This window comes from Chamaea fasciata, unplaced genomic scaffold (assembly GCF_029207755.1).
Source record: "Chamaea fasciata isolate MVZ Bird 193981 ecotype frontalis unplaced genomic scaffold, bChaFas1.0.hap1 SCAF_14, whole genome shotgun sequence".
Taxonomy (NCBI): Eukaryota; Metazoa; Chordata; class Aves; order Passeriformes; family Sylviidae; genus Chamaea; species Chamaea fasciata.
Window position 1 is genome coordinate 8,610,856 of NW_027094099.1, and position 12,370 is coordinate 8,623,225.

A 12,370-nucleotide genomic window follows, 5' to 3' on the forward strand; every position below is an offset into this window, starting at 1 on the left:
CTTAGTCAGCATCCAACTTGCGAAAGTGATTAAAACATTTTCACTCTTAGGAGTGTAGTAAAAATAAAAATAGCCGATTTTCCATTAAACTGATATAAAAGTAAACACATTACCAGTGAAATGGTGCTGTGTTTCCATATGCCAAATTTGTTGGTGTAAGAAGTATCTGGGAGGCTTTTATGTGAAAGTACAGCATGTTACATCCATATAGAATGAGTCCCTTCCCAAACAGCTGGCTTCTTCCTGAGAAAGTTAGCAATGGAGAGCAGGTAACCTCATGTAAGGAACCAGTCTCCCAGCAGAGGTCTGAACTAAAAGGATTATAGGGTCAAAATTCCAGCAGCTGGAGGACTTTATCTGCACATTAAAGAGGCACAGAAACTCTCAGATAACTATTTAAGAAAAAAAGAAAGTTTCTCAGGCACTCAGATATCCAAGCTGAAATTTTTCACTTTTTCTTACTGCAGTCAGCTGCTCAGCAGAATATATTAGCACATGCAGAGCTCTTTGCTCTGCAGCCAGAACACTCCTGTGCCTTCCAGACAGAGAAGTGGAGGTAGAGCATTGTGGCAAACAACTATCCTAGTTAAAGATGACGAAAGCAAGATGTCCAGGATGGAAGCTCTAACTCAAAGAGCCAGGGAATGTCACAGGCAAAACGTTCACTGTGAGGCACTTTCTCACTTCTGTTTTAGGAAAAAGCCAAATTCAGTTTGGCAGGAGAGAGATGGGGACCAGTCCCTCTTCAGTAACTACCAGCTACTTTACTTCAGCTTATGTAACACAAATGCACATCATAAACCTTGTACAGCATCACTCAGTGGATTTGTTTATAGGGAGTTCAGCTACTTCTGCTTTCTCAACTTCAAATCACATTCAGGCTCTGCAGGACTGTGTGAGAAAAAAAATGACTGTGTCAGCCAAAAAAGCAGCACAGATAGCATATGAATGCTCTCTCACCAGTGAGAAAATCTGCACTTGGGTATTTCATCTCTGAAAGGGTGGAAAAGTTCATTTACTTCTTTTACTGCTTTACAGCTGGTATTGCATCGTCAAAAAAGGTGTTTACAAAAAGTGTAAATGCAGAAATGGTTCTGTCCAGAATATTCTCCTCCAGTGATGTTCCAGCTGAACAAAAGAATTTTTAAAACCTACCAGAAACAAGAGGAAACGGCTCCAGAAGAATTACATGAGATTGAGACACTATTGTCATGTTGTATTTTTTGATCTGTGATTCATCTCACCTTTTAAAGGAGACTTTCAGCTCTGCTTGCAGAAATGTCAGTTTTGTTAAAATAAATGCTTTTACTCTGACATTTACATCACTAGCACATGACTATTATTGTTATTATTATTATTATTATTATTATTATTATTATTACTGCTCAGGCAAGATGCAGATACTCATTCTGGTCTTCAATGCATGAAAAATAAATGTTTTCTGTGATCAGTTAACTGTGAAATTCATGCAGTTAAAATGATTTACTCAAACATGGCAAGAAATATTTTTAGTCAGCAAATTATACCAGCACAGCAGTGTACTGTCCAGTAAACAGGAAATAAGGAATATCTAGGGAAGAAACAGAATTGTACTCTACCACTGTATGTTCTTAGCAAGCTCTATCATCATAGCCTTGTGTCAGGGTAACTTCTCATTTAGGCATTCCATAGAGATTAGCATGGCTTCTCCTAATGAACTCACCAATTTACTGACCAATTCACTTGGTAACCAGCTACTACAGTTCTCAAAACTGAAATACACTGTGCAGGGTAAAAATCAGTACTGTGATGATCCCTGGTGCAACATTTGCTGCAATGAGACAAAACTCTTAAGAGTCAAAGGAAGTCAAAAAAACTTTATTCACACCAGAAACGCAGACTTAGGAATTTTCCTTTATCAAAATAAGCCCCTTATGGTTACTTACATCTGTGCTCTAACAGAACTGTACAATATATATAAACATATATATATAGAAAAAACAACAACAAAAAAAATCAACTGCTGCGCTTCCTTAATCATCATCTTCTTCCTCTTCATCACTGATCACGTATTTCTTAGGCTTCTTACTTGCTTTGTCATCATCATCTGCTTTTCTCTTTCCAGAAGGTTCACCTTCCTAAAGGCAAAAAAAAGGACAAAAATAAACCACCATATTTCCAGCTAAAATAGAAAAAACACAGAACAACAAAAAGACCTCAAAGTCTTTCTTGTCAGAAAAGCAAAATTACTAGTTCTAGTTTTTCCATTCTTTGCTATTGTGAGGCAGGGCAGGTTCTACAGGGCTGGTTCTGTGCCAGTCCTTACCCTCGGCACTGAGTGGCTGCTCCCAGTGTCACACCCCAGCCCAGGAGGGTCCAGGAAGCTGCAGCTCTGTCCCCTTGCTGGCCATGCATCCACACCTGCTCTGCCTGAGCATGGCAGGCACAGAGCCCCTGCATTATCTGCATTTACAGCATGTGCAGAGGCACTCTCAGCAGGGCTCATCAGCATGGACACCACCTCCAATTTGCAGTGAATTTCCCAGCATACAGACACATTTCCTTCCAGCAGCCCCTGCAGCTTTACTAAGTTTTCCAACAGTTTATACCTGTATGGCCTGAATCAGAGCTGCTGAAGCAAAGAATAAATTCAGGAAGTCGGCAGGCATTTTGTCCATTAGGAAGACAAAACTAAACTAACCACTCTCTGGCATAAAGAAAAAATAAATAGGAGGAATCACTGGCACTCAGAATCAACACCAGTTTACAGTCCAAGAAATGTAACAGTTTATGAGGCTTCAAAGTGCTGGTTAAAGGAACACAAATCACTGAGTTAATTACCTGCTTACAAGCAGTACCATAAAGAGTTTTATAGGGTTGATGTTCAGTTTTTAGTTCATGGAGTCAACAGGTTGATTTTTGCTCCATGTACATTTCCACCAGTTCAGTTTGAATCATCCTTCCAAACATCATTTTAAATCACGAGTTGTTCATGCAAAACTCATCAATTGTGACATGAGGAACAAGTGGTAACTCAACTGTTGTTGAAAAAGAAGAGTATCTTTTAAAATACTCTCAGGTCTAAGTAACCTCATCCCCTTTTCCATTTGTTGGTTTTGGAAGTGTGGGTTTGGTTTTTTAATTTTATATTTCTTTAAAGCAACTTGCTTGGATTTTAAGGAGGAAAGACTGAGTTCTAGAACTTCAGAGTTTCAGAACTCTAAGGCATAATTATTTATCCAAAAGCATTTGATTCTATATTAAGTAAGTACCAAGAGAATTGCAGTCACAAAGGAATTTTAAGCATGGAAAACAGAAATTAACAGGGGTGGGAATCTCAATGATAGCTTCTTCCTCAGAACAAACATTTTCTTGTAATCTAGCTGGGCTATTGTTCAGTGAGTCACCTTCCTGTTCAACAGAATATCCCCATAAACTGCAGCAACAGGGAAACTACTTGCTGTGTGGTGATAAAGTGTATTATTAAAAACAGACTGACATCTGCAGTAACAGTAACAAATTGTTATCAGCACAAAGATTTGTGCTGTGCTGTTGACTGGCAACAGGTGAAAGTGAGTGTACAAGGAAGCCACAAAAGTTCCACGTGTGGGTATGCACTGAACACTCCCCGTGTGGGGACTGAGCACAACAACTCGAGCACCACTGGGGTGTTCTGTGACACTGCAGCACCACTCCCAGGCCCCGGAGGAGCATTACCTTCCAGTCACTCTAAAATGGAGGCTGCTGGTCCTCAAGCAGCAGAGAAATGCTGTTGATTAGACCTTTCCTACTGAGAGAATGGGACTGCCAAGTCCTTACATTGCTGTACCATGAACTAACTCATCTAGTAAGAGTCTTAAAAATAAACAATTCAATTTCTACTAACAAACACTCACAAAAATTACAGTTTTGTCTACATGAGTCACTGTGGCTGTTATATCTTCTGAAATACTATATTTTCCTGATGTATAATAAAAAGCCAGAATGTATGTCTTTAGAAGACAAAATTAATTTTCACTTCCACTTCACATTACAATGCTTGTTAGTGCAAATAACTCAGCTGACTCTGTAGGAGGACTAAGAACCTGCATTCAGCACACAGAAAACACCCAAGGGGCTAGGGAGTGAGGCCACCCAGGGACTTTACAGGAAACACAGGACAGAAATGAAAATGAGAGCAGCTTTCTCCTTGTGTACCACTGCAGTGCTGTATCAGCAGTGACAGGACTTGAACTAAACCTCAAATGCAATGTTCACGAAGACTCATTTAATAATACCCAGCAGTCATAAATTACAAACCAATAAAACACCATTTTAGATTAGGAAACAGCACTACTGCTGTAGCTAACAGTTAATTTGATCAGGCCCCAATGTTTCACATGATACTGGGGTGATAGAAAATGTATATTTAGCAATGGACAATCAGTCTTTTTACATCTTTTATTAGAGGGTTTTTTACCTCTTTTATTTAAAAAGAGCAGAAATGCCATGTGAAAATGCTTCCACTATTTCCATAATAAACAGGAGAGGACCATGTAACTTAGGTAACACCGCACTAGGATTCCAATATTAAGTCTTCTTACTCCTTGCATAATTTTGGTAAAGTCATTTTACATAACTCTGCATAAATTTTTCCATCTTTAAATCAGCAATAACAATAGTGTCCTCCTTTGGGAATCGCTCAGGTCTGTGAACTAATGCAGTGCATAAGAAATTGGTGATTAATTACCACGGAAAGCATGCCAAGTCAAATAACACATTCATCAGGGCGTAAATGAAACCACGTAAGTCCCAAGTTTAAACACTAGATTTAGTGAAGGAAATGTTCCTCATTAAAAATGAGCAGCTTAGGAACAAAGTCCTTCTCTTACCTCATCACTATTAAGTTTCTTTGCCTTGAGCAGTCTTTGGGTTTTATCTTCATCTGAGCCTTCGTCACTGTCAGAAGAGTAGATTCTAGCACGTTCCTCTGCACATTCCAGAAAAAATTAAAAGGACAAATATATTAATCTGAAACTGGTGAGGAAGAGAGAACATTAAAAATGCCTTACATTTAATGCCACAAAACGTTTGCAGAAGCTAAGTCCAGAGTGAACAAAATAACCTTATACAAACTGAATTAGCATCTCTTCACATATCAGAACTGGCAAAATCCTGTCTAACCAATGCAATCAGCCTATGCGAATGACACAGGCCTATGTGAATGACACATGCTGTTAAGGCTGATGGTTACCTCTGATGCCCCCTTTGTATCTGTTTTTGATGGCTGCCAGGCTGATGGCGTCGTCGCCCTCGTCCTCCTCATCGTAGCGGTCGGGCTCCAGGTAACTGGCGCTCAGCCCGCGCTGGTGCTGCTTCTCGCGCATCCGCCGCTGCTGCGACTCCCTGCGGATGGACGCCCGCAGCCTCTCCTCTTCTTTCTGCCCAAACAAACCATGCGCTGAGGGATAAAAAAACACCTCAGGAGCACCTCGTGTTCTACTGCAGCTTTTGAAATCATCTCACAGCAGTGTAAGGGCTCCAAATGTTCTCCTTGTTTTGTCGTCTGCAAGGTTAGGCAAGCCACGCCCGTGGCTCGTAGAGCTCTGGCTTCAAACGCCAAAACATTACTGTTTATCATGAATCACACAATATTAAAAAATGTCCAGCTGTACTACAGTTGTGATAAATTAGATTAAACCAGCAGATCAGAGAGTTCCATGCCACAATACCTTGATCATTTCTGTGCGCTGAGACTCTGGATCACGGCCTGCCATTGGCAAAATACGAATTTTCTGGGTCTTTGAACATCTGTCTGCCAGAGACAGAGTCATCTTCCTGTGAGTGGCACTGTCTGTAGAGTGTGGCCTGGTAAAAAATTGATAGGGGTTAAAAACTTCTTTAAGGAACATACCCATTTTCAAAAGACAATGGTAGAGCCAGCATACTTGAGAATTCAGAGATTCATCTGCACAAAGTAAAAGCATCAACCCTTTTAAAAAAGTATTTATGTGCACTGTAACAGCTACTGGAGACAGCAAGTCTTCTCTCAGAAAATCACCAGTCCAGCCATTAACAGTTGGACTCAAAGACCTCTAAGGCCTTTTTTTACCCTTAATGATGCTACAATCCTACAACCTTTGACCCTTATCAACCTAGACGTCTGTCCTCACAGTTCACATCAATATCTCAAGAGGCAGTTGCCATCTTGATAGCAACTGTACCTCAAACAAAAGATTCATTTCAGGGAGTAGTAATATTTTTTCTGACTCAAATAAGGACTTGCATGTAAAAATGCAAATTAAAACATATACAGAAAAAACCTATACGTAGCCTACATAATGCAGGAAATGGCACATTAACATTCCCAACTTAGACACCTAATGTAGGACAAATCTTACTGAAAAACTGAGTTTGGAAAACAGCACTTTGTTACTAACCAGTGAAGCTCTGAAGCTTTACAAACTGGTATATCTAATCTTTATATACTAGTTACAATACTTAATTGCAAAAACAGTATCAACATTTGATATAGAACAGCAGTTTACCTGAAGGTTAACTTGGTCTTGAAAACAGCCTGTCCTTGCAGGCCTGTCCCTTGTCTGATGAACAAATGATTGTGATCTCCTTGTAGCGGCGCCTTGTACACGTCGAAGACCTCATTGCCCAAGTGGAGGGACATGCTTAAAAGAGATTCCCACATCAGTTACTTGATAAAGCCACTGCAGTCTACTTTTTTTGCCTCATTTATAAATGGAGAAAGCCTTCATGTTTCCTTTTTATATCTAGCCAATAATTATATTTCAATCTAAACTAAGCAGACCATAAACCTTTCAAAGCACTGAGACTAAAACAATTTGTATCATGCAGAACTGATGTTGAAGTTTGCTGACCTTCCAATTTTGCATGCCACTGCAAGAACTGCATTATTTCAGTAACAAAGAGTGCAAACTAACCTTCCATCTGACCATTTAACTATCCGTGCATTACTTTCTCTGATCTCGTTCCCTTCTTCGTCTCGTCGCATCCGCCATCGTATCGTGTTTTCTACCTGTAGGGGGAAATAAACCAAACAGTTTTTCTAGCTCATAAGGAATACTCTGGTAAAATATACTCTATATAGGTCAAGAACTGCAGTTAGAAAGGCTTGTTAATTTGTGGCATAATGCAAAGAAATAAAGGTGAAAAGTATTGCTGTTATAGGTGAAATGCAGCTGTCAAGCTTTTTAAAAATTTCTGACTAAAATAGATCAACTGTCCTCAGTGCCCACACTTTCATAATCTGAAAACTCAAAACACCATTCCAAAAGATCTGAAATAGACTTTGAAGGAAAGTGCCTAAGTGAATGTAAAAGACAAAAGGAAAATCAATATTATACCTTGAGTTTTAACCTAGTTCTACCCTCTTCATCAAGCATCTCCTCATCTTCAAATTCATCTTCATAATACTGAGGATCAAAAGGTCTGCAACAAATTTTACAACACATTCTTTATTCTTCCAAGAAAATTAATCCAGATTACTGCAGAGTTGTGCAAGTTAACAGGTGCTTGAGAGGTTTCTTCCCTGCCCACAACAGCAGGCCCTGCAGTGTGGGACAGCCCTTTCTGCAGCCGGGAAGTTCACTGCACTAATGCCCAGCCTGGGGGCCCGACCCAAGTGTACTCTCTACCATCAGCTACAGGGTAACATTCACACCCTTGGAATGGTTCCAGCTGAAAAAAACAAGTCTGCCTCAGAAAATTCTGTTTCCTTATATCAGCATGATGAGGTCAGGGCTAAGTGTGGAACAATAAATATATGAGATCCTACAGGGAAAATAAAACTAAAGAAGTATCTTATAAATGAGGTGAACTGGGGATTTTCTAAGAGCGATCTTTGTTAAGTTTTTTCTTTTTGTTTATTTCAATCTCAAAACCAACCAAAGAGAAAGGAAGATGAGGTTGTTTTTCCTCCCTTCCATCAAAAAATCTGATGACTGCGCTGGGAGTGAGTAGGGGGGAACCCTTTCCCCAACCTCCTTCCTAATAGCTCCCAGGCAAGGGGAAAGTGATAAACAGACTCTGCTACTGTACAATTCTATTTTCAATCCTGTCTGACCTCCAGAGATCACCAGGACTCTCTCACTAGTAGCAGTCACCACCCAGATTTTGAACAGTTCTCCACTGAAACAGCTTGGAGCCCCAGGCCAGAATAACTGAGCTGAGGTGTGACACCAACAATGCTGAGCTGTGCAGCTGAAACTGCAGCTGGGGAACAGGGCAAGAAAAGTGCTCAGCGGAACACTCAGATTCAACAGCATTGTGCTGCAAGTGCTGAAGGAGGCCTTTAGGGAAAACCTAACGTCATAAACAACTCTAATAATGGATTTTGCTGCTCCTTATGCATTCCAGTAAATGTCTTCAGTTTGGGTTGGGTGAATAGAAAAACATGTAACCAGGCTCTCCATAAATAGTACATGCAACATACACAAATAAAAAAGGCCTTATTCTGAAATTCAAAATGATGTTTTTAATCACTGGAAAGTGCATAAAGGTTGTATGCATTTGCCTTTCACATCTCTGAGCACCTAAACTTATGCTTACAATTCAACTGATAGCATGTGCTTTCAATTAAACCACATTTTTGTCTGTTTTTTACAGACAGTAAGTTATTCAATCAAGCTGAAACCAAACTTAATAATAAAATTACCTGATTAGAAAACAACAGCCATTACTATTGACTAATCACAACCCAAAACATGCATCTTAATGTCAACAACTTTAAACAGGACAAACACATTTAACTGTATCACTAAACAGAAGCAATTTAAGGAAATACAAGAAGACTTTATCAATCCTGTATGTAACATGTGATTACCTGGGCTCCACACTGAGGAAGTTGGGCAGCTTCACAAAATACAAATCATTACCCAAGTCTGTGTTTACTTTTGGTATTTCTACCTCTATTCTGGTCTCTGGAATAGGCTCTTCTTCCTGCTGTTCTTGACTCAGTCCATTCTCATCCTAAAGAAAAAAAAGAACAGAAGCATAAGTGAGAAAAATCTATCTGGCTACTCCTCCTCTAATAATTACATTTTACTTAAAGAAAAGTCATTCATAGGCACAGAGAGATCAGGAAGATTTGAATAAAAGAATTCAGGCATTTTCATTGAAAGGAATTCAATTCAGCATTGTCATGTGGCACTTCAAGTGACTTCAAGCACCAGTGTAAACTCAAAAGACCAAAGACAATAAAGAATAGCAAAGAAGCCAACATACTTTTCAGCTGAGAGACTCAGTGGACACCTTCTACAAGATTAAAGAAGGTATTTTTATCTATTATCAACAAAAGATGAAAAAATATAAAAATATTTCTCAAATAGCTGCAATAAGGTACCAAAGACAGCTGTTGGCTTTGTATTTTACTTGGTAGCAATCAAACTATTCTTTTTATTTTTTTAAGTACAAAAAGTGGGGCAGGGATGGGGGAAGCCAGATAAATCTGATATTGTTATGTATAAAAATGTAATAATTCTTCCAGATAGGACAAAATTAAGTGTAATGCTACTTAATGTCACTGTTCTTTTTTTCCCTAGAATATTAGCTAACTCAACTGCTGTTATGCATTTCAAAGTGGAATGGCATGTTAATTATCTCAAAAGTCAAGTCCACTCACAATGGGCTGTCCTGGGGTTGGTGGCTTGTCTTCTCCATCACTCCCCGAGGAAATGTCATCGGCACCTCCAAACAGATCCATGACATCTGCATGCTCTTTAGCAGAAAAATTACAATTTTAAACCACATATATATGGTTTAATATATATGCACACACAGCCCCAATGCATTTATCAAATAAGGAAATCAAGTTGAAAAATGGCAACAGAAGAGTTGATAATCCTTATTCAAGTAACTAAAAAGAGGTAAAGAAATTTCATTACTCATTTTGGAGGTTTTACATCTCAGAAAACAAACGCCTCCTCCTCAGCCAGCTAAACCCTCACAAAACACAGTACAGGTTCCCTGGGCTGTTTTGATTAAAGGAACCCTTTTTCAGTATCTTTCAGTAAAAAAAGCAAGAAAGAACATTTGCAGAGGAGAAAACTTGACAGAGCTAACTGGAGAGTATCAGTGTGTGCCTCCCACAGAAAACTCCTGATGTCTGTTTTGTTATTTCCATGGCACTGTACAGCAAACGCTACCAATTCTACCAAGCCCTGTGGCTGATGAATGGCACTCTAAAGAGGAGAATTAAAGGACCCAAAACCCCACCAACCCCCCCACCATCTACCTTTCTGCCCTTCTGTGTCACTCTCTGCTTCTGAATCTGATGTAATCGGTTTCTTCCTCTTCATTCGCAGAACCTCGTCCTCGCTATCGCTGCCTCTTGCAGACTCTCCTAAGGAGCATAATTATTCTCAGCAAATTAAAAATTTTGGTCCGCAAATTTTAAAATTCCTCTTTATTAATAAGCTCTAAAAGCGCTGCATAAAAGAAAAAAATTGCAAAGATGACTATAGTTAAAAGCTGCATAATTAATGTCTTTACACTGAAGTTTCAATCTTTTCAGGCCAATGTAAGCAAAACAATAAAGAGAGACCAAACCAGCAGCAAATCATTATTTCTGTATTCAGTCCTACCAGATTTGTGCTCTTGCTCCTCTTCATCAGAGTGCTGGGCCCTTTCCTCATCATCAGAGTTCTGCATCTTCTCCTCGTCAGACCGCTGGGCTCTTTCATCGTCGTCAGAGTTCTGCATCTTCTCCTCATCTGAGGCCTGTGGCCTTTCTTCATCATCAGAGTTCTGCATTTTCTCTTCATCTGAGTTCTGGAGTCTTTCCTCATCATCAGACACCTGTGGCCTTTCATCTTCATCCGAGTTCTGTGCTTTCTCTTCATCATCAGAGTTCTGCTGTCTCTCCTCGTCGTCAGAGTTCTGCTGCTTCTCCTCATCATCTGACTGATCACTCTTGTCCTCCTTGCCCCACTTCTCATCCTCTGAGTGTGCTTTCTCAGACCCATCTCCCTCTGAGTGATGGCTGCCCTCCTCTGAGCCGTGCTCGCGCTCATCCTCATCGTCGTCGTGCGCGGCCTCGGAGGCGCTGTGCTGGTCCCCGTCCGACGGCTCGTTGTCCTCGTGCTCCGAGTGCCCCGAGGCCTCAGAGCGGTTGTAGGACCTCTCAGAGTGGTTGTCACTCCCCGAGTGATGGGATGCCCCTTCATCCTCGCTGTCATCTCCAAACAACTCCTTGTTGCTGGGTTTGATTGCCTCCCTGTCGTCGTCCTGGTCGCTGTCGCTGCCAGAGGCGTTGCTGCCAGAGCCGGCGTTCTCCTGCTCCGAATCCGAGTCAGAGCCAGAATCCGAATCTGCAAAACAAACGTCACCCTTTCACGAGTCAGATGCCCCTCTGAGAATGCAGAGATGATGTGCACTGCTTTAACAAAAACCCTGAAAACACAACCCAACCCCCAGAGAGAAACCCCAGAGAACTGTAGGCAAGACCAACAAAGTTACCGAGAATAGTAAAATAAAATGTCTGCTAATAAAAGCACAGCCAAAGAAAGGCACAATGAAAAATGATGGATGTCCCAATAAGTTTCTGACCACAAGCGGTGAGCTAAGATTCTAAAATTGCAGAAAGTAAAAAGAATTACACAAACGAAAATAACAACTGGAATAGTGAGGGCTTAAACAAGTAATTATACAGACGCGGCTTATAAAATCCTACAAATCCAAAACTGTCACTCCGTATTTAATCCAGGTCATCTACCCAGGGAGGTTTATGACAATGGAGCTACTCCTCAGTAGCTGGTAAATGCGCTTTCCAACAGGAAAATAATAGAACACCTGCCTTGAAAAGTAATTTACAGGAACGCGGGCAAGAATTTTGAAAACGTCAGGGACTTAAACCAGGTGTTCCACGGTTTCCAGAACTCGGCTGGAGGCGAACAACCTCCCCTGCAGTCACCGACCCCCCGGCCCGCGGCTCCGCGCCGCTCGCCCTGCTCCCTCCCTCCCTCCCTCCCAGCCGCCCTCACTCGGGGGCCGCGGCAGGGGCGCGGCGGGGCGGGCAGCGCAGCCCGCGGCGGGGGCACCCCGGGAGGAGGGAGGGGGAGAGAGAGAGAAGCGCCCCAGACCTTTGTGCTCGGGCTCCGAGTCCGCGTCGCTGCCGAACAGATCCGCCATGTCGGCCATGGCGGCAGCGCGGCCCCGCCGGCGCCGCGCAGTGACGTCACACCGGGCGCCCCTCGCGCGAGCCGCCTGCAGCCGGGCGGGGGCCGCTCCTAAAAGGGCCGCCTCCTCTTAGAGGGGCCGCGCCTGCGGCCGTGAGGGGACATGGCCCGGCCGGGGAGCGGCACCGCGGCGACAGGGCCGGGGCCGCGGGTGCCCGGCTGCACCTCCGCGCCCTCCCGGCGTGGCTGCAGCGCTCCGCACA

The 12,370-nt window shown here is 41.9% G+C and overlaps 1 protein-coding gene across 2 annotated transcripts; it reads right to left on the reverse strand.

Moving 5' to 3' along the window:
- Positions 1-1,836: 1,836 nt before the first annotated feature.
- Positions 1,837-12,175, reverse strand: LEO1 (LEO1 homolog, Paf1/RNA polymerase II complex component). 2 transcript variants are annotated; one of them, XM_066196368.1, is made up of 12 exons: positions 12,072-12,175; positions 10,575-11,300; positions 10,226-10,333; positions 9,614-9,708; positions 8,816-8,961; positions 7,338-7,422; positions 6,915-7,009; positions 6,507-6,641; positions 5,691-5,826; positions 5,213-5,399; positions 4,851-4,948; positions 1,837-2,113 (listed from the first exon to the last, which is right to left on the reverse strand). In XM_066196368.1, the coding sequence occupies exons 1-12, from the start codon at positions 12,127-12,129 to the stop codon at positions 2,045-2,047; spliced, it is 1,938 nt and encodes a 645-aa protein (XP_066052465.1). In that variant the 5' UTR covers positions 12,130-12,175; the 3' UTR covers positions 1,837-2,044. The 2 variants fall into 2 exon arrangements, with proteins under 2 accessions (XP_066052465.1, XP_066052464.1); XM_066196367.1 differs by having other exon boundaries at positions 1,837-2,117; positions 12,072-12,174.
- Positions 12,176-12,370: the final 195 nt, after the last annotated feature.